Below are 23,468 nucleotides of genomic sequence, written 5' to 3'. Positions count from 1 at the left end.
GTTTCTTAGTTGATTACAAAGTCATTTTCAAAGTGTTCATGCATATGTTCTAGTTAGAGAAAACCTGTCAATTGTCTATATAGGTAGGGATAATCTATATAGGCAAAATGCTTCAATAGAAAATCTATAGGAACCCAGTCATGTTCTAGAATTGATACCTTATTGATATTCTATTTTATTTCTATTTCATTATGAAGCTAAAAATATTTTACTTTCTACTATAATTGAAATAGTAAGACAAGTAATTGCATGTGAAATTTTGGACCTTTGCGGATGGTAACAAAACTTAGTGACACTAATAGGCAGTGGCATTGATACATTTTTTTATTGCAGGATAATTGCTTTACAGAATTTTACTGTTTTCTGTCAAACCTTAGCATGAATCAGCCATAGATACAGATATATCCCATCCCTTTTGAACCTCCCTCCCATCTTCCTCCCCATCCCATGGCTCTCGGTTGATACAGAGCCCCTGTTTGAATTTCCTGAGCCATACAGCAAATTCCTGTTGGCTATCTATTTTACACATGGTCATGTAAGTTTCCATGTTGCTCTTTCTATACATCTCACCTTCTCCTCCCCTCTCCCCATGTCGTATCTGTGTTTTACAGATATCAAGGATGATTACTGTCAAAATATGAATAGGAAATCAAGAAATGATTCAGTTAGATGTTTTTCTGATGTATGTATATAAATTAAGAAAAAATCTATTTGAAGAGAAATGCCCTGAAAAGGGGAAATGGTTAGTAGTTATGTAATAATAATATGGATTTAAAAGGACAAATTGGTAAAAATAAACTATAAATAAATACTTATTATTATTTACAATTTGAAATTATATAATTTTGCATATAGGTAAAATCTCTAATATATTCTGATTTAGTTTTCTCCATTTGAATACTTTCATTATAGAATCATTTTTCCAGAGAACCATAAGATGTAAGTTATTACATGTAAACAGCATTACTAAAATTTGCCTTATATACACATATTCAAATTGAGATTAGTCTAATTTTGCTTTTTGATATATAATTTTGTTCTGATCATGTGCAAAATTATTTTAAAGATACAAAAAGCTTTGTCATTTCAAATGTTTAATCATTTTACCTAAGGGGAAAGAATGATTATGGTAAGACTGGATCGAATAACAGTATGTCCACTCTTAAATTTTATTCCTGGCTGTTTGCCCAGTTTTTTTGGAAGGTCTTAATCATTTTGTGCCCTGATGATGGCCAGAGGTGAAAAGAGACAGTGTCTAGTGACTCAAAACAGTTTGAATGAGGTAATCAAACAGAACCGGAAAGTTACCTTCTATCTCTGGTGAAGTACAACTGAGAATCCTGAAGGGGTTCACCAAAGAAGAGATGTTGTAATTAAAATATCAGTTCATTTCAATCCCTACTTATTCATTCAGTTTAAGTCAATAATGACAATGGGATCTCTCACGGTAATTCACTAGCTGCAAGGAGGGGAAAAGTGCCTGAAGGATAACACTCTTCGAAAAAAGTTAAGTCAATGCATGCTCATTCTGGTCTTTAGATACTTCATTGATTTAATTGTTCTGTTTCAGAAATATGAGATGACGTCAGATACGTGGCTGTCTAAACAGGTATGGTATAGGTGGTCTCTTTATGTCACATTTTGTCATCATATCTACCCTATTCACTCTTTTGTTTTATATATAACTTTTTCTCAACACTTATTTCAGTTGTATGAATTTAAGACTCTGTTGTGTTTGAATAAGTGAGTCTTTTTCGTTAAAATATGACTTGGGTTTTATGACATCATTTGTGGAAAGATTACTTTGTTTTTGTTTTTGTTTATTTTAATAGAATACAAGTTGTTGAATTATTATCAGGATCCATTTTCAGGACCACTCATAAAAGTAAATATTTGTGTTGAAGAAAAAGGTGCAGCCCATATAAACTGGGAACCATCAGCATTGCTCAAGTTGCCCAGAAAGCTGACCAAGTCTCCACGTAAATTGCTATTCAGATGGACATTTCCTTAGATAATTTCTAGCTTACACAGTGCCAGCTTGTGATATAAATGGAGCTAGAATCCAGATGATCACAAATGTCTCCACAATATACTGTCTAACTGGATATTTCAGAAGGAAACACAAGATTATTCAAATGTAGATAAAGCCATTTTACTACTAACTTCATCACTGCATTTTGCAAAGGAAGTATTTGGCTTGGCTTGTTTGGTTTTGATTTGTTTTACTCTTTACAGTGCTCGTTTATTTCATATTCTCTCCCTGGGTGTCATATACGTCTGTGGTTTCAATTGCTACTTCTGACTGCATGGCCCCAGGCAACTCAATTCTCTGAGTTCTGATTTATATACAACTCATGCTTGGCATCTTCTCCTAAATCTATAAAAGTAACAGCATAGTCCTCAGGTTCAAACTAAGCTCCTTTCTCTTCCAGTAAGTCTGTATTCTTATCATGGAAGTCACAGCTGTATTTATCCACCCAGCTATCAAAATCATAAACCTACTGAGGATTATTGAACTTTTCTTATCCTTATCTGCAGATGTTACTCATCACCAAGTTATTTTGATTTTACTCTCAAAGACTTCAAGTCATTTACTTTTCTCCAGTTCACAAACACTCTACAGGATCAAACTATCAGCACTGCATTTCCTCCTTGACTGGTGAACTCTCAATCCCTTAGGAAGCTGCCAATCTGTTCTCCACATTTCAGCTTGGCGGAGTGATCTTTTCAAAACACATATCTAATTCTACTTCCCCAAACACTCTGATATTCTTTCACAACTGAAAATTTTATCTCCCCTTTGTTCCACAGATAAGGACCAACATCCTTAAAGGGTCTATAAGAGATTAATTTGAAAGCTTTTCCAGCTCTGTGTCATATCATCTTTTCTCTCATTTTCTCCATTAGCCCTCATATTCACCAGACCTTTGTATGAACTCTTCCTTCTGAACAGAATTTTCTCAATTGCTTTCTTTCCTGAAAGTTGCTTGTTTGTCAAACTTCAGCCTGATATATCACCTGCTTAAGAAGTCATCTCTTCAAACTACCCTAATCAAATAACATCCCCCAATAAAACTTAAAGTCCAGTGCAATATTTATGTAAACTTACACAGTTAGTTCTGTGATTTTTTTTTTACAAGTTTCACAAGGGCAAGAATGTTGTTCATTTTTTATTATTCATTATGTAACAAATGCTTAAAATACAGTCTGGTTATAAGAAGAGTTCCATATGTACCTGTTGAATTAAAAAAAAGAGTATGAAAGATTGTGAATAGGCTGTAGGTATATCTATCTCCCTATCTGCCTGTCTGTCTATCATCCATCTGTCATATCTCTCTCCATAGATAACAATGTGAACTATTTAATCATAGTCAATGTGCAAAATTAAATTGAGGGAAAAATTGACTTTATTTAACAAAAAATCAAAATTAAGTAAAATACTGAAAATAATTGAAAATAATAACAATAGATATGGATTTATTCTAAATTACCTGCATTATTAAACCTACTTTAATTGTCAGTGACATTCATAATAGTCTAACATACAACAACACAATGCATAAATTTTTAGGATTATTTTACCTACATTTTAAGTCCCAAATTTATGAATATTTAATAGAAATAAAAAAAAAAACCAGTTATCAAGTATTTAATAAGAAAATCTAGGGAGTAGTTTGTTGCAGTTGATATTTTCTCCAAAAGTTCTGAGGGAATTTCATGGAATACTTAGAATTCAGTGAAATTAAAAGGATGAGAAAGTGTAATGAGGTGAAGCAGTGTTCCAAGAAAATTAGACATTTAATATAATACTCATGTTTGTTTTCTGTTTGGTGAGAAGAGCAGAGAGAAGTGGGCATGTTTCTCCTAACTTTCAAGAGACTTATAATTTGAATAACTGGTGTAAAAAGTGTTTGGTCAAGAGGTAGAGTGTGTTATCCTCAGTTCATTGGCCCGTGTGTAATAAACATTGCCTTGCTTAAGATCATAAACATGGACAGTGAGATTGGCTTTTTTCTTTATTTGATTGTAGAAAGGCTCTATATAGAGCTGTATAACTAGTTTCTGTCCAGTGGTGAAAGTTTTTGAACCCAGCAATGTATTAGTATTTATAACCCCCATCTATTCCTTAAAATGAGCTATTTCCAAGGTATGAGAGTTGGAGGAAGAGGGACTAACATAAAAAGGACAATGCTCATATTTAATTTTGGAGTAAACCACAGGAGGAATCTTGAATAGGGAGGAGCCAATAGTTTGGAGAAAATGTAGTGGATAAAGTGATATACGTAACAAATATTTTTGCCCATTGTACACAGGCATTCATCTGTGCAGTTTTAAGTAGGTCACCTACTGTATCCTAGAAAAAAAAAAGATAAAATTGCAAACTTAGTTTAATTATTACTTGCCTAGTGAAGGAAGTCAACCATATAATAGAGTGCACCGAAAGTCATGAGAGATGAATACAGAGTACTACTTAGAGTCTCCAGGGAGAGATTTCTTAAATAAGAAGGGCTTTCTAGCTACAGAAATTTAAAAATGGTTTCTGTTTTGAGTTTAAGTAAAAAATGAGGAAGATACAGGACAAAAAAGATGAGCTAAAGATTACTCCGGAGAGAAGAAATCCCATTGCAAAGGCAGAGAGAGATATTACATATAGGCAAGGGATAGAAAATACAGAATCCTTGACTCTATCATAGTTGCCAACATCCATTGATTCACAGAAAAATCAAGAGAATTTGAGAAAAGCATCTACTTTTGCTTCATTGACTCTGCTAAAGCTTTTGACTGTGTGGATCAAAACAAACTATAGAAAATTCTTCAAGAGATGGGAATACCAGATCACCTTACCTGCCTCCTGAGAAACCTGTATGCAGGGCAAGAAGCAACAGTTAGAACCAGACATAGAACAATAGACTGGTTCCAAATTGGGAAGGAGTACATCAAGGCTACATATTGTCACCCTTCTTATTTAAGTTATATGCACAGTACATCATGGGAAATGCTGGGCTGGATGAAGCACAAGTTGGAATCAGGATTTCCAGAAGAAATCTCAAGAACTTTGGATATACAGATAATATCACCCTTATAGCAGAAAGTGAACAGGAACTAAAGAGCCTCTTGATGAAGGTGAAAGAGGAGAGTAGAAAAGCTGCAATAATACTCAACATTCAAAAAACAAAGATCACGGCATCCAGTCCCATCACTTAATGGCAAATAGATGGGGAAACAATGAAAAGAATGACAGACTTTCTTTTCTTGGGCTTCAAAATCACTGCAGATGGTAATTGCAGCCATAAAATTAAAGGACACTTGCTCCTTGAAATAAAAGTTATGACAAACCTAGACAGCCTATTAAAAAACAGAGACATTACATTGCCAACAAAGGTCCGTCTAGTCAAAGCTATGGTTTTCCAGTAGTCATGTATGGATGTGCAAGTTGGACTATAAAGAAGCCTGAGAGCTGAAGAATTGAGGCTTTTTTTCTTTCTTTTATTTTTTTTTTTGAATTGAGGATTTTGAACTGTGGTGTTGGAGAAGACTCTTGTGAGTCCCTTGGACTGCAAGGAGATCAAACGAATCAATCCTAAAGTAAATCAGTCCTGAACATTCATTAGAAGGACTGATGTTTTGATGTTGAAACTGAAACTTCAATACTTTAGCCAACTGATGCAAAGGGTCAACTCACTAGAAAAGACCCTGATGCTGGGAAAGATTGAAGGCAGGAGGAGAAGGGGATGGCAGAGGATGAGATGGTTGAATGGCATCACTAATTCAATAGACATGAGTTTGAGCAAGCTCCAGGAAATGATGAAGGATAGGGGAAGCCTGGTGTTGCTGCATTCCATGGAGTCACAAAGAGTTAGATACGACTGAGCAACTGAACAACAAATCACAGTTGCAGAATGTGATTCACACAATCAAATATCTTGTCAGTATTTATTATCTGCCTTGCAAAGCATTTTTCCCACCCTTGTGTTGTAATAGTCCAGACTTTCAAATTTATTATGCATACCATTTACATTTTCATGAGTGTCCATAAAATATACAAGAAAAATAATATTTTTTATTTTTTATATTTATTATATTTTCTATTAGTAATAATAGAATAAAATAAATAAATAGAATAAATAAAAAAGAATGAAAATATTTATTATATTTTTTATTAGTAAGATAGAAATGTTAGTAAGCTATTTCTAGCTTACTAATGAAACTAGAATCAGACTCTTGAGGTTATTAGTTATTAATTTACTTATTAATTCAGTAAATGATTATTAAATACCACTTATGCAATAGTCACTCTCCTCGGTGCCAGATGCAGAGCAGTGAAGAATACAAGGTTTTTGCTTCATTGAGATTACATTCTAGAGGAATGCCTTCTACTTCCTATCTCCTTACCTACCTATATGCACACATACACACTTCCATTCATATACAAATAAATGTATACATACATAAAATATATATGTTAGGGGGTATGGAAAAAATAGAGAGTAGCTAAAAGGGTGATGGGGGATTCAAATACAGTTGGATGATCTACTTTCCCCAATCACAATTTACATGGGATTACCAGAAAACACTGCCTGATAAGGTCGATTTAGAGCAGAGATAAGAAAAGGATGAGATCAACGAAGATCTTTTTGCAGCAGCATGATGGACCTGGAAATTGTCATACTAAGTGAAGTAAGTCAGAGAAAGACAAATAACATATGCTATTGCTTAAATGTTGGACTTTTAAAAAAATGGTACAAATGAGCTTGTTTACAAAACAGAAATAGTCACAGATATAGGAAACCAACTTTGATTACTGAAAGGGAAGGAAAGGGAGGGATAAATTGGGAAATTGGGGTTGACATATGCATACTACTATCCCAGGTGACTCAGGGGTAAAGAATCCATCTGTAATGCAGAAGACCCAGGATACATGGGTTTGATACCAGGGTTAGGTATCAACTGGCAACCCACTCTAGTGTTCTTGCCTGGAGAATCCCATGGACAGAGGAACCTGGTGGACTAGAGCCAAGGGGTTGCAAACAGTTGGGCACAACTGAGTGACTGAGCACACATGGGTATAAACAAAATAGATAAATAAGAAGAACCTATTGTATAGCACAGGGAAATCTACTCAGTGCTCTGTAATGGCCTATATGGGAAAAGAATCTAAAAAAGTGGGTAGACTTCCCTGGTGGTTCAGATGGTAAAGCGTCTGTCTACAATGTGAAAGATCCCGGGTTCGATCCCTGGGTAGGGAAGATCTCCTGGAGAAGGAAATGGCAACCCACTCCAGTATTCTTGCCTGGAAAATTCCATGGAGGGATGAGCCTGGTAGGCCACTGTCCATGGGGTCTCAAAGAGTCGGACACGACTTCACTTTCACTTTGTATTACTGATTCAGTTTGCTGTATACCTAACACAACATTGTATATCAACTTTATCCCAATAACAAAAATAAATAAGTTCTGCCATAAAAGAGAGAGAAAGAGAGAGTAAGGGCTGAGAAAGAGCCAGACAAAGCGAGGAAAAAAAGTTAAAACGTGCAAACCCTGGACTAGAAAACTGCAGAATGCGGAAGGAAGGAAGAAGAGATGAGAGAGAATGGAGGATTAGGTCATCTAAAAGTGCTTGAGCCATTCTGAAGACCTGTTAAGGAAACCATATCAAAGCCTTTATTTATACCATATGTATAGTCACTCTTGCCCTTCATGGATCACAGCCTTGTCTTGGTGAAGGGGCTTGTGTAATTCACTGAAGTTATGAGCCATGCCATGCAGGGTCATCCAAGACAGATGGGTCATAATGAAGAGTTCTGACAAAACATGGTCCACTGGGGAAAGAAATGACAAATCACTTCAGTATTCTTGCCACAAGAACTCCATGAATGGTATGAAAGACGAAAAGATATGACACCAGAACATGAGCCCCACAGGTTGGAAGGTGTCCAGTATGCTACTAGGGAAGAGCAGAGGGCTATCATTATTAGTTCCAGAAAGAGTGAAGTGGCTGGGCCAAAACAGAAATGACACTCAGTTGTGGATGTGTCTTGTGGTGAAAGTCAAGTTGGATGATATTAAGAACAATATTGCCTAGGAACCTGCAATGTTAGGTTCATGAATCAAGGTAAATTGGACATGGTTAATCAGGAGAGGGCAAGGTTGAACATAAACATCTTAGGAAACAGTGAACTGAACTGGACAGGAATGGGTGAATTTAACTAAGATGACCATTATACCTACTACTGTGGGCAAGAATCCCTTAGAAGAATTGGAGTAACCCTCATACTCAACCAGAGAGATTGAAATGCAGTACTTGGGTGCAATCTCAAAAATGACAGAATAATCTTGGTTCATTTCCAAGGTAAACCATTTAACATCACAGTAATCCAAGTCTATTCCCCAAACACTGATGGAAAACAAGCTGAAGTTGACCAGTCCTATGAAGACCTACAACATCTTCTAGCTGCTATTGCTGCTGCTAAGTCGCTTCAGTCGTGTCTGACTCTGTGCGACCCCATAGACGGCAGCCCACCAGGTTCCCCCATCCCTGGAATTCTCCAGGCAAGAATACTGGAGTGGGTTGCCATTTCCTTCTCCAATGCATGAAAGTGAAAGTGAAGTCGCTCAGTCATGTCTGACTCTTAGCAACCCCATGGACTGTAGCCCACCAGGCTCCTCCATCCATGGGATTTTCCAGGCAAGAGTACTGGAGTGGAGTGCCAGTGCCTTCTCCAACAACATCTTCTAGAACTAACCCTGAAAAGAAGTCCTTTTTCATCATGGGGAATTGGAATCCAAAAGTAGAAAGTCAAGAAATATCCAGAATAACAGGCAAGTTTGGCCTTGGAGTATAAAATAGGCAGAGCAAAGTCTAACAGAGTTTGTCAAGAGAACAGGTTGGTCACAGTAAACCCTTTTCCAAAAGCCAAAGAAATAGCTTGACAAATGGACATCACCAGATGGTCAATATAAAAATCAGATTGATTATGTTCTTTGCAGCCAAAGATGGGGAAGCAAAAACCAAACCTGGAGCTGTCTGTGGCTCAGATCATGAGCACCTTACTACAAAATTCAGGCTTAAATTTAAGAGAATAGGGAAAACCACTAGGCCATTAAGGTATGATCTAAATCAAATTCCTTATGACTAAACAGTGGCAGTGATGAACAGATTAAGGGATTAGATCTGGTAGGCAGAGTGCCTGAAGAACTATAGACTGAGGTTCGAAACAATGTATAGGAGGCAGTGACCAAAACCATCCCAAACAAAAAAAGATTCAAGAAGGCAAAGGGGTTGCCTGAAGAGGCTTAAAAATTGTTGATGAAAGAAGAGAACCAAAAGTCAAAGGAGAACTTGCAAGGTATACTGAATGCAGAGTTCCAGAGAAGAGCAAGGAGAGACAAAAATGTCTTCTTAAATGAACAATGAAAAGAAATAGAGGGAAACAATAGAATGGGAAAGAATAGAGACCTCTTCAAAAAATTGGAGATATCAAGAGAATATTGCTTGCAAAGATGGACATGATAAAGGACAGACAGTAATGACCTAAAAGAAGCAGTAGAGATTAAGAAGAGGTGACAAGAGAGAACTATACAAAAAAGGTCTTAATGTTAACCACGGATAACCACGATGGTGTGATCACTCACCTAGAGCCAGACATCCTGGAGTGTGAAGTCAAGTGGGTCTTAGAAAGCACCACTACGAATGAAGCTAGGGGAGGTGGGCGAATTCCAGCTAAGCTATTTCAAATCCTGCTGCTGTTAAAATGTTGCACTGATTTTGTCAGCAATTTGGAAAACTCAGCAGTGACTGCAGGACTGGAAAAGGTCAGTTTTTATTCCAATCCCAAAGAAGAGCAATGCCAAAGAATATTCAAACTACAGTAAAATTTCACTCATTTCACATGCTAGCAAGTTTATGCTCAAAATCCTTCAAGTTCAGTTTCAACAGTATGTGACCTGTGAAATTCCAGACATACAAACTGGGTTTTGAAGAGGCAGAGGGACAAGAGATCAAATTTCCAGCATCCATAGGATCATGGGAAAGGCAACGGAACTCCAGAAAAATATCTACCTCTGCTTCTTGGACTATGCTAAAGCCTTTGACTGGATGGATCACAATGAACTATGGAAAATTCTTAAAGGGATGAACACATCAGACCACCTTACCTTTCCTGTCTCCTGAGAAACCTGTATGTGGGTCAAGAAGCAACAGTTAGAAATGGACATGGAACAACTGACTAGTTCCAAATTGGGAAAGGAATAGAACAAGGCCAAATAATCGTCACCTTGCTTATTTATCTCATATGCAGAATACATCATATGAAATGACAGGCTGGATGACTCACACGCTGGAATCAAGATTGTCAGGAGAGATATCAATAACCTCAGATATGTAGATGATACCATTCTAATGATGGAAAGTGAAGAGGAACTAAAGAGTCTCTTTAGATGAGGATGAAAAAAAAGCTGGCTTGAAACTCAACATTCAAAAAATTAAGATCATGGCATCTGGTGCCATCACTTCATGGCAAATAGAAAGGGAAAAAATGGAAGCAATGTCAGATTTTATTTTCTTTGGCTCCAAAATCACTGCAGACAGTGACTGCAGCCATAAAATTAGAAGACTCTAGCTCCTTGGAAGGAAAACTATAACAAACCTAGACAGTGTATTAAAAAACAGAAACATTGCTTTTCTCACAAAGGTCTGTATAGTCAAAGCTATGTTTTTTTTCCAGTAGTCATGTGGAGATGTGAAATAAAGAAGGTGGAGTGCTGAGAAATTATTGCTTTTGAATTATGGTGCTGGAGAAGACTCTTGAAAGTCCCTTTGACAGCACAGAAATTCAACCAGTCAATCCTAAAGGAAATCAACCCTGCTTCATTCAGGGGATGGACTGATGCTGTCACTGAAGTTCTAATACTTTGGTCACAGGATGCGAAGAGCCAACTCATTGGAAAAGACCCTGATGCTGGGGAAGAATTAAGGCAAAAGAAGGAGGCAGCAGAGGATGAGATGTTTGGATAGCATCACCAACTCAATGGGCATTAATTTGAGCAAACTCCAGGGAATTGTGGAGGACAGAGGAGCCTGGCACGCTGCCATCCATGGGGTCACAGAGAATTGGACAGGACTTAGGGACTGAACAACAACAACAGAGTCACTCTCACCAATCCAAAAGAAAGAACTCAATTTTTGTTATGTAAATCCAATTTCTTAATGTTTCCCCTTAAGCAAGAGAAAGCAATCTATAAGTATAGCCTCCATCATTTAATTTTCAGAAACAATTGTATTGATTTAACATGCCACTGGAGTTTAATTAAAAAATCATCAAATGGGCATCTATGTTTGTGTGTTTGTGAAAAAGTGAGCAGTGAGGATGGGAAATTTGAATTAAATCATTTTCAATTGATTGGCTCCAATTTTGCTGTCTTTTCATTTTTGTATTTACAGTAAATTTATATATACATCATCAGAAATGTATCTTCAATAACTTCACTTGCTGAGTAAAAGATTTCAGGAAGATATATTAAATATTGCATGTTATATAATTTTCCAAATTAAAACTGGATTTTGATAAACTGTCACAGCTGTTCATATTTTCTTTATTCTTGAAGGGTACATCTCTAAGCACAATCATATGATTTTCAGTTGTTTTCTGAACCAGTTTCAAAATTGTCTTTAGTCTAATTTTGAATCACTTCTATTCAATATGCAAGATACTTTTCCATCCATCTCACCTTTCAAAAACACACATATGCCCATATGCCTAAAGCATTACTGAGTTCACTTTAAAAATATTATCATACTTTTATATTTTAAATAATAATTTAACCTTTTTCCAAAATAAACTTAAATCAATTATTTGTCTAATCCATGCATGTATTGGTAGTAGTTGGAAGCACAATTTTCCGATGCCCTTTTGAGATTGTTATATGTGTTTCTGCTTTTTAGAATGAGGAGCCCGTGTTTTCTAGAGATGGTAGCAAATTCTTCATGACAGTCCCTGTGAAGCAAGGGGGCCGTGGGGAGTTTCACCACATAGCTATGTTCCTCGTCCAGGTAAGTGCTGTGTTCCACATGTGGTTCGTCTTCATTGCCATCCATGTGGCATTCTGCATCTATAGTTAATGTCTGTGGCATCCAGTCATATATCCAACTCTGGGATGTTTTAGGAAGAGGGTCCCTAGCCATAACCCTAATTCAAGCCACCCACAAAACATTTTCAGCACTCAATAAAATTTAGCGAGATACACATGTGTGCTATGAGTTGAGGGCCTTGGGATATAGTATTTAATAAATAGAAAGAACCAAACTCCTACTTTCAAAGACCTGAGGAAACTCAAGAGACAGTTTCTCATTCAACAAATATATATCACCTATTTGGTACAAGTAATGTTTTCAATGTGTTATGAAATTTTAAATACCTGAAGCAACCTGAATGTCCATCAAAAACTGAATAGTTAATAAGTTATGGAACACCTACAGAAGGAAATACAATGCAGATTCTAAAAACCATGATAAAATAGATTTCTTAAGGGTTGTCAAAGTCACAAAGTCTGTGTTACATTTTTATGGACTTTTTGATAAAAAGAGAATAAAGTGTTATTTTCCTCTACATTTCAAGTGAATGTTAACCAGTTTATATAGTTTTACTAATTATAAGAGAGTCAGGGAATTCACAATAAGCAATTAAAATATGGTAAGATTATGAGTCAATTTGAAACTAATTACCAATAAAATATTCATGAGAATTAAGGTTTCCTTCAAAATCAAATAAACAGTTTAGTCACAGGTAAATGGTGATTTGTCAAGAAAAAGCATTGTGGATAAATTGGAATCTTTCTTAAGAATGTTACAAACATCCTAGCCAAGAATCAATTTCATACTTACTTTGTTGTTCAGTTGCTCAGTCATCTCTGGCCCTTAGTGACCCCATGAACTGCGGCACACCAGACCTCCCTGTCTTTCACTATCTCCTGGAGTTTGCTCAAACTCATGTCCTTTGAGTCAGTGATGCCATCCAACCCTATTGCTTCCTTCTCCAGCTTTCAATCTTTCCCAGCATCAGGGCCTTATCCAATGAGTCAGCTCTTTGCATCAGGTGGCCAAAGTATTGGAGCTTCAGCCTAGTATCAATCCTTCCAATGACTTTTCAGGTTTGATTTCCTTTAGGATTGACTGGTTTGATCCCCTTGCATTCCAAGGGCCTCTCAAGTGTCTTCTTCAGCACCACAGTCTGAATGGGTGATTATCTGGTGGCTCAGATGGTAAGGAATCTGCCTCAAGTGCAAGAAAGAGACCCAGGTTCAATCCCTGAATCCAGAAGGCTCCCTGGAGAAGGGAATGCCTACCCATTTCCAGTATTCTTGCCTGGAGAATTCCATGGAAGGAGAAGCCTGGCAAGTGACAGTCCATGGGGTCAAAAGAGTTGGACATGATTGAGCAACTTTCATGCTTACTAAGAATAGAATAAAAATAATTGTGGCAAAAGATCCCTAAGCAACCTGACTGCTTTATGTTCTCAGTATCTTCAAGTCTTGTGCATATTCACAGAATTTTACCATTATCCATATACATATTTACATTGGGCAGCTCAGAGACTTGACTTTTCCAAAGTCTGTCCTATTAAAGTAATTGTCATGATTTTAACTTTAATTTTAAGCAAAGCTGAAATAAATAATTTGACCATACATAATTTCCACAACAGAGAGGTAGATCACTTTGCGAGGCATATTATTAAATTAGAAAAATAAGTTATAGAGTAATATATGATGTGATCTCATTTATGTTTTTAAGTGAAATAATGCATTTATATATGAAAAAAATTGGGGGTGATCCTATACTGAACTATTAAATGATTATAATAGACAGGTGATATTAATGGAATACTTTGTGATGTTTATGTGAACTGGAGGAAGCTTTACCAGCAAATTGCTGACCTGATTCACTTTTGTTTGTTAGTCATAAATTTTGTTATCATAAATACTGGGGATATACATGTGCCAAAATAGTAAATAATCTTCCAAATCCTACAATTGCCTGTGGTGACATCTTATTAAAATTTTAATTATCTGTATTTTTATTCAGTAATCTGAATACAAATCCAAGTAGTCAAAATCATATACAAATTGTGAATATATTCATAAGATACAGAGAAAGGTAGAGATAGATGTGTAATACATCTATAGATGAGTAAATATAACATATATGGGCTTTCGTTGGCTTAGCAGGTAAAGAATCTACCTGCAGTTCAGGAGACACAAGAAATGCAGGTTTGATCTTTGGGTGGGGAAAAGCCCATGGAGGAGAAAATGGCAACCCACTCCACTATTCTTGCCTGAAAACTCCAAAGGACAGAGGAGCCTGGCAGGCTGAAGTCCTAAGGGTCCCAAGGAGTTGGACGCGAGTGAGCAACTAAGCATATCTTAAGTACTAGTCGCACAATTGTGTTACCTCTTTGAGACCCCGTGGACTGTAGCCTACCAGGCTCCATTGTCCATGGGATTCTCCAGGCAAGAATACTAGACTGAGTTGCCATTATCTTCTCCAGGAGATCTTCCCTCCCCAGGGGTTGAACTGGTGTCTCCTGTATTGACAGGCAGATTCTTTACATCCTGAGCCACCAGAGAAGTCAGCTAAGCATATATATATGGAGAAGGGAATGGCAACCCACTCCAGTATTCTTGCCTGGATGGACAGAGGAGCCCTGCGGGTTACAGTCCATGGGGTCGCAGAGAGTCAGACATGACTAAGCAACTTTATATATATATATTTAGAAGATAGTCTATCCAACAAAGTAGGAAGAGAAATGTCTTTTTGAAAGTGTGGGATTGGCAGAGTGGAGGTCAGGGATGAACATGTTGGCATGTAAGAACTGAGGTATTTATATACCTAACAAAATTTTCGTTATAAGCCTTGGGAAGAAATACCTTCTGTCTCCCACTCAAACCAGTCTGAAATGCAGTCTAATTCATTATTTCTGAAATATTCAGTAGAACAACTTCATAGAGCAGATGTGTTTACATTGTTCCTCTTCCATATGGAGATTATAACAAAATTTCATTGAACTAGAAAACATTTTGATATATTCTGGTTGCAGTTCACAGAACTTGTGGTTTGCCTCACTGAGACATAAACATGGCTGCATGATTATTTGGGTATATTTTGGCCATGTGGCTAAAGTTAACTTACTTTGTTAATGAATCAGAGGTCAGTGCCTAGGTAAAGACAATTTATTCCTAAGTTAGCACATATACACACACAGAGAATTTTAGTAAATATTTTGAATCTCTTTGCCTCAATTTTAAAATAGCTAACAAAAAAGCTCTTTAATGAATTGCTTATGATTACCATATTGACATCTACATATATACACACTATAAAAAGTTGTAAAATAATAACTGAATAAACAAAATAAAGGTATATATAAAATCAAATATGGTCTCATCACCCCACACTGGCACATGGCAAATCAGTTGTTGTATATATTTTGAATTCCTTTTTGCATGAAAAATATGTCATTTTTCCCTAAAAACATGCAAAGCTATATATTTACTTGAAACATTTAAAGAGTAATTATGAGCATTTTCTCACATCATTTAATTGCATTCCTAATATTTAATATTATTTTAAAATGTGATTTTAATAGCTACTCAATATTATGTCCAGTAAACATATCATACCATGTTCAAATGAATTAATTTTAATCATCAAATTTATTTCTATTTTTGATACTAAAAAGTATTCAAAGTTAAACATTGCTCCTATAAATATATATTTCTAGATATCAAAAGATACCTAGGCAAAGTGTATGTGTACATATATGTCTTTGCTTAGACTTTGATATAGAAGGTAAAATCGGCCTTCCAAAAACAGTTTAATAATTTACTGTCTAAACAGTAATGCATGTCACCAGAGATGACTTTTTACCCCGGCTTCCTTCCCTTTATATGCCTGAGGATGCCACCTAAATTGATGTGCCCAGAGAGAGAGAAATGATAAGGACAGAGAGCTTGGCAGTCAATATTCAGGAAGACTACTTTTGCAGTACCAGATGCTAAGCTACACTTGAGAGCTTCCCCACTGACCGAAAATATATTTATCTGTTTGAACTGTCTTACCAAATGAAAGTAGTACATTTTTGCAAACATTTTTCTCTCTTACACAATTACTAGGTAAACAAAAATACATTGGTTAGAGACCAGGCTACAAATTAGTGTTTCAAGATATATTCACTACAGAAATGGACAATTTTCCTTACAAATATTTTAGTGTTTTTGTTGTTGTTGTTGTTGTTGCTCATTTACAAAACTAATGCTTGTTAAAATAATTCCAAAATGTAAAAGTAGAAAAAAATTATGATTCCTTTTCCTCCAGTATTCTTTGAAATATGATTATAATTCTATGTTAACTACAGTATTTTATCCTGGTATTTTAATTTAGAAGCAAAATCTTCCCATAGTGGTAAACAATTTTGAGTTCAGTTCTTTTGAATATTCATACTCAGTTGACTGGGTGTACCTTCCCAGGGGGCACTAGTGGTAACAGATCTGCCTGCAGTGCAGGAGACCTGTGTTCGATCCCTGGGTGGGGAAGTTCCTCTGGAGATGGGCGTGACAACCTGCTCCAGTGTCCCTGCCTGAGAATGCCATGGACAGAGGAGTCTGATGGGATACAGTCAATGGAGTTGTAAAGAGTCAGACATGATTGAAGTGACTTAGCACTCACACGCCTACTTAACCATGATTGTTCAGTGTTTAAGTTAGTGACAATTTGCTGTAGTTATAGATTTTGCTATGTATAAAACTTTATTATAAGTTATTTCTTTAATTTTAGTTAACAGAACTGGAATTCCTATATCAAAAGTAAAATATTGTTAAGCCTATGTATTTCCAGATACTTTCTATATAAATGTGAGAAAACACAATTTATGAAGGAGGTTTCTCTGCTTTTATGTATTCTGTTAAAGATAATAATAAAAATAAAAACTGAGTCTTCCAAAAATTTTTATAAGCTAAAATAAATTTCCTTCTGAGTAGAGTGTGCAATGCAGTATTGGAAACAGTTTCCATTGTTCCTGATTCAAGCAATGATGCAAACTTTTCTTTCTTTTTTTACAATAGACCACTTTAGATAGTTTCCTTTCCCCTTCTCCCTATGGCATTCTCTATGTAGACCCTAATTTCTGAGGTCCCAAATTGGGAAGTATAATATCCTCTATCTTACAATGTAAGTTGCAATTAAGAAACAGTTTTTGTCAAGGACATGGCTGCCTTTTTCCTCTCTAATATGGGATAAACCGGGTTCCAGTCATGTTAAGTGGTTCATATTTATAAGCATAAGCAATTGCCCAGTTATCTTCCAAAAGTGTGTTAAATGAAAAAATTTATAGGTTGGTGAATTCATTCACTGTCTCTATTCAGCAGTACAGAGTTTTGCTCATGAGAGCTGATGATTTCACTTGGAATAATTTTAAATGCCATTATTCATTACAAATGCTGTAGAAAATAGCATGCTCCCAATCCTCAATTCTATCACCTAATCAACCCAATACAATTTTTTCATTACATTTCACTGTTGTATCTGATTAGGACATTGTCTGAAAACAATTCTCTCACCTCACATGTTGAATAGACAATAAATTAAAGCATGCTATTTTTAAGCACTGCAGTATTTCCCATACTTAAAAGCTATAAAAATTAAACAGAATTTATTATAAGAAATTAATGAACAGTGTATAATCAGGTGAAAAGCATGTGTATCATTAAACTTTTACTGACATCAATATGTTTTCCACTTGCAAATATAAATATCAGTGTTGAACTGTGTGAGTAAGATAAACTCTCTGCCAATTCAAGGAAAGGAGGCTGGTTTCTGATGTCCAAAATAAAAACATTTTATTTCCTAGATTTTCAGTTCTTTTAAAAATAAATGAAGTTGCTAGTTTTATTGCTGCTCTTTGAAAATTAAAAGTGAAAAATGGGTTCAATTGGAAGTATATTGCCATGTTGCCCTTGTCAAAATTCCACCATGGTTTCCTATTCATAATGTGTTTCTATTCTACTAAGTTAATACAATAGAGATTGTGGTTTCACAGAAAGAATTATTTCTGTGAAGTAAAATAATTATTCTTTCTTCTTTGTTAAATTACCTTTCCTGTGATTATATTTCTACTGAAGGTGGATGGAAAATTAAGGTAAAGACACCCTCTCATAATGACTAGCCAAGTCTCTTGCTATTTATTTTAAATTTACTGTATGGGCATCTACCATATTGTGATTGGTACTGGGATTATTTACCCAGAGTAAATAATTTACCCAGAGTACAGATCAAGCTTAATATGCTCGCTGTTATGATATAATCAGATACTATTATTGGAAAAATAGCTTATGAGTCTTATAACTATACAAGACAGTCTATGATATTACATGTGAATGAAGTGCCACTTATTCCCCAAGCCCACAGTGGCTGTGGTAGACATAAAATAAACAAAGAAATTATAGGTGTTTGAATAAAGTGCAAAGGTTTGTGCAGTTGTTATTATGACTACCAACAAGAGATATTTTGCTTCTATACTTAGAAGTATATCTTGATCTTAGATGCATCATTGAATGTGTAATTTTTATTTTCTGTACATTGTGTTCAATTTTCATATCATTGGATTTTTATTCATGATCACTTTTAATGTGGTCACTCTTATTTCCTTAAAACACACATAAACACACACCACAGTTCTCTGAAAAGCAAAGTATAAATCAATCTAGAAATACATGAAAAAAGCCTATCTCCAAACAAATATTGGTCAAAATCTCTTCACTTTTTAATGTTTTGAGATTTTGTTTATCTAGATATTGAGCACCAAAGATGCATTAAAACCTTGAGATATTAGAACTCTTTCTGTCCTTGGCCCACTCAAAACAGGATCAAAATGAGTAAGTAAGGCCATTCACTGGGTGGTTGGTTGTCCTGTGGAAATCTGACACTTAAATATGTGACTTCAGAACTCCACAGCAAATTTTAGACTGTCTCAAATCTCAGAAATGTGGTTTTATCTTTACATTTATACTTTTTTTCGACAAATGCTTGTAAAGTGCTATAATTTGTCAGACAGCATATGAAGAAGTTAAAATAAATTACATGCTGGTTGTTGACTTTGACCACCTAGAAGTCTATAGAACTCCCTTTAAGAATATGGAATAGTTGATGTAGGGAGATGTTTGAAATACCAATGTGTACCAAAAAGTCACGAGTATTTTTTTTTTTTTTTGAAACAAGATTCTACTACTACTTATACAAAGTGAAGTGACCATTTAATTTCTGCCTCAAGTAGTCTAGAAAAGTATATATTTAATAAAACTTTCCCACCTCAAAATCTTAGATTCTTTATATATTTATACCAAACATGTTATTCAGCTAATAGATTACATTCCCTGAAAGTAACACAATTGATTTAGAAGTAGCAACAATTGTAACTGTATATTTAAAAATATTTTAAAATAAAGTATACTTTCTAAACTTGTGGGTTAAAGTATATATATAATGTTATTTATTATAATATAATTATATAATACATATTCATATGTAGAAGGACATGAGAAATGCAACAGTAGGATTTGATGAAATAGAAAGTAAAGGCAAAATTAAAGGGTTTTGCCAAATACACAGCTGGTTCTTTGGAAAAAAAAATAATTCAGTCTAGAATGTATAACAAAATTAATTTAAAAAGTGGGCAAGTCCCTAAAATGCAAGTAAATCAGGTGCAGGTAATTTTTAGAGGTGGATTCTACCAAATATTCAAAAGCTTTAGAAATTTTAAAATAAAGGGAGCTTCTTTAAGTTGACAAAGGCATTCATCAAAAGCTTAAAATATTCTATAGTGGAAAAGTTAGAAATATTTCTTTTAAAAATCAGGATGAAGAAAATGAATCGGAATGAAGTTACTTGAATATGCACAAAACTGAAGATGACAGGTTTTAAAATTTACCACCTAAGAAACAGGAAAAGAAATAGAAAAACACTTGATAGAGACAGGCATCTCTTAGAATATTGTTGGCAACAGGAAAGGTGAAAACTAGTGATAGAAATTAAGAACTCTATAGAAAAATGTATCATTGTTGTTGTTCAGTCACTAAGTTGTGTCCAACTCTGCAACCCCATGGATGGCAGCACACCAGACTTTCTTGACCTGCACTATTTCCCAGAATTTGCTCAAATTCAAATCCATTGAGTTGGTGATACCATTCAACCATCTCACCCTCAGCCACCCTCTTCTCATTTTGCTATTAATTTTTCCCATCATCAAGGTCTTTTTCAATGAGTTGACTCTTCACAGCAGGTGACCGAAGTGTTGGAGTTTCAGCTATTCAGCATCAGTCCTTCTAAATGAATATTCAGGGTTGATTTCCTTTAGGATTGACTGGTTTGAAAAGATACTATCCACTCCTAATGGTGTTGCATCAGGGTACTTCTTGGTGTACTAGTTCCCAACTAGTAATAGTGCTCCCCTGAAACTCTGCTCCTTTTACAATTTAAGAGAAACATCTAATCTCTCACAATTCTCAAGCATCCCTATTCTGGAAGATCTGAGATACTCATAAAGAACAAAATATGATTGGCAATAGGTTTACAAAATTGCTATATAAGGAAGACAGAAATTCAATAAATTTTTTCCAATTCATAAAGATATTTTTCCTGGAAAGAGCAGTAATGAGCCATACGAATTCTATACAATACTCCAGAAAGAATGATGTATCATTAAATAAGCATTTGCAGATATAAACTTATCAAGTAAGAAATTAAAAACCTGGAAAAAACCTCATAAGGTAGAAAAAAAATTATAAACCAAAAAGTGGCAGATTTCAGGAATGAAATGGAAAGAGCAATACAAAATAATATCGGAATTAAATTAATTGAAAGGTGTCCATGGGTAAATAGATCTTCCTTAAAATATACTAGCAGATGGCAAGAAGAGAAATAAAAACAGCCAGTAGAAAGAAATAAAATAGAAAGGGTTCTAGTTACATGTGGGCTCCCCAGGTGGCGCAATAGTAAAGGAACTGCCTCCCAATGCAGGAGACGCAGGAGACGTGGATTTGATCCCTGGGTCAGGAAGAGCCCCTAGAGTAGGAAATATCTACCTTTTCCAGTATTCTTGCCTGAAAAATTCCATGGACAGAAGAGCCTGGCAGGCTACAGTCTATGAGATCACAAAGAGTTGGTAATGACCAAACACACACACACACACAATAAACCTAGTAATCAATAATATATTTTAACAAGTTTCCAGTAACTAATATTTTAAGTAAATCTAATTAAACAATTTACTGGAGAATTCAAGTCACAATTCCCAAATAAATTAAATAATAAGAAAAAGAGTGGCATACTTTATATCCAAAGAAGTTGTCAGAATAAAAATCATAAGTTAGCAAGCTTATAAAAATGAAAATGGAAGAATGAAATGATTGAATCCTCAAGTCAAATAAAATTATCAGACAAATGCAACATACATTAGAAAGGTGGAAATAACTAAAATTTGAAGTGGAAATTAAGTGCTTTATAAAAAGAAAAAGGTAGAACTAATAAGTGAAAAAATAATTTTTACCCTTTGAAAATACACAAACACACACAGAAGACAAAACACATACTCATTTAGTCAAAGAAAAAGAAGGAGAAAGCAAAGTAATGCAAAATTAGAAATGGCTAGTGGGAAATAAAGGACTTTTTAATAAAGCATAAGAGAGTATGTTGCAGACCTCTATGTCAATTCATTTGAAAACTCAGATGAGATGAAAAATTTCATGAAGAAATAAACTGTCCCCAGGATAGCTGCAGAACTTAAATTAATGACATAGAAGAAGCAGAATGTTACCAAAGAACTACACCACAAATGAGCACCATGCTCACGTGATTCCATTAAAAGAATTTTGTTAGGCTTTCAAAGGCAATGCCAATACAATTTAAATTATCTATAAAATACATTTCCTTTGTAGTTGCTATAAAAAGCCTTTTTAAAAATTTAATAACAATTTCTGGTTAAAACATATATATCCTGCATGCTAGATCACTTCATTTGTGGCTGACTCTTTGTGACCCCATGGACTCTATAGCCCACCAGGCTCCTCTGTTCCTGGGATTCTCCAGGGAAGAATACTGGAGTGGGTTGACATGTCCTCCTCCAGGGGATCTTCCTGATTCAGGGACTGAACCTTTATCTCCTGAGGCTCCTGCATTGCAGGCAGATCCTTTACCACTGAGCCACTGGGGAAGTGATGAAACATGTATCTCAGCCCCTAAATCATTCTAGTGTCATTCCCATCATCAACATCAGGAGCAAGGGAGAATGCACACTATCCACTATTTTGTAAAGTGATTTAGGAAGCTAATGAGACAAGAATAGACAACCAGATATAAAATTTGGAAAAACATTTAGTGAGACAGCAACATAGATATTTAGTATATATAAATCAATAACTTTCATAGATGCAAAATATAACCAATTAAAAGGGTCTGATAAAGGAGAGAGGCCTATATGAACTACTTAGTAATAAAAATGAAAGTGAAAATATATGATATGTACAAAACACATAGGAGGACAACATTAAAACATTCTGGAAAAAAGTCTACTTTTAGACTTGAACAAATGGGAAAATACCTATATTTTCCCGTAGAATAATTGAAGATAATAAGATTATCATTGATTATAAAAGTAATAGTATCCCAATAAGATATTCCAAGAAGTTTTTATTTGCTTGAACTATAAATGCTTATTTTTGCATTCCTGTAGGAAAATAGAGATGTAATTATATCTAGGGGAATCCTATAAAAAAGAACAATGAGTAAGAATGAGTCCTAAATAATATGGATATTAAAAAATCTGTAACTAAAAGTGTGTGGTATTTGGACATGACTTAACAGAGATTAGATATAGCTTTATAACAGTATAGATATAATACAGAAATAGACTCAGGTAAATATCGAAATTTAATATATAAAGCAGGCTGCATTTATATCACTGACAAAATGAATTTTTTGTAAAATTACGTTAGGAAAACTGGTATAGAAGTAGTTCCAGACTACTAACATAACTCTAAAATGACAAAGCTCTAATTTAAAAAATTGAACCTTACCTGTACTAGGAGAAAACACAAGTAAATTCTTTGTAATCCTTTAAACTATGCATCATCTCCAAGAAGCAGTATAGGAATATGTTGGCAAACTTGATTTTATAAGGAACAAGAAAAAATAGGTGGAAAATACTACCATAATCAGTGTCAACACAAAATGAGAAACCAGGAAAAAATATTTGCAGTATATATCTCACAAAAATGGATATAAAGAATTCTAAAATACGCATAAGATCAGAAATGAAAGAAGTCTGATCTAATAGATAACATAAACATTAGAATCAGATAAAAGAGTAATGCAAATAGCATTATATATGAAAGTGAAAGTGAAGTCGCTCAGTGGTGTCCTCCTTCCAT

General features: G+C 35.0%; 1 protein-coding gene across 1 annotated transcript in view; it reads left to right on the top strand.

Moving 5' to 3' along the window:
* Nucleotides 1-23,468, top strand: part of DPP10 (dipeptidyl peptidase like 10) — a 707,061-nt gene that overhangs the window by 613,956 nt on the left and 69,637 nt on the right. The window contains exons 12-13 of the mRNA XM_065927825.1: nucleotides 1,571-1,609; nucleotides 11,941-12,048. Coding sequence (XP_065783897.1) covers nucleotides 1,571-1,609; nucleotides 11,941-12,048 — 147 coding nt within the window. The remainder of the gene's footprint in view (nucleotides 1-1,570; nucleotides 1,610-11,940; nucleotides 12,049-23,468) is intronic.

Source organism: Muntiacus reevesi, chromosome 3, assembly GCF_963930625.1.
Source record: "Muntiacus reevesi chromosome 3, mMunRee1.1, whole genome shotgun sequence".
Taxonomy (NCBI): Eukaryota; Metazoa; Chordata; class Mammalia; order Artiodactyla; family Cervidae; genus Muntiacus; species Muntiacus reevesi.
The sequence above is the reverse complement of the archived record's forward strand: the minus strand, read 5'-3'. Positions and strand labels throughout refer to the sequence as shown.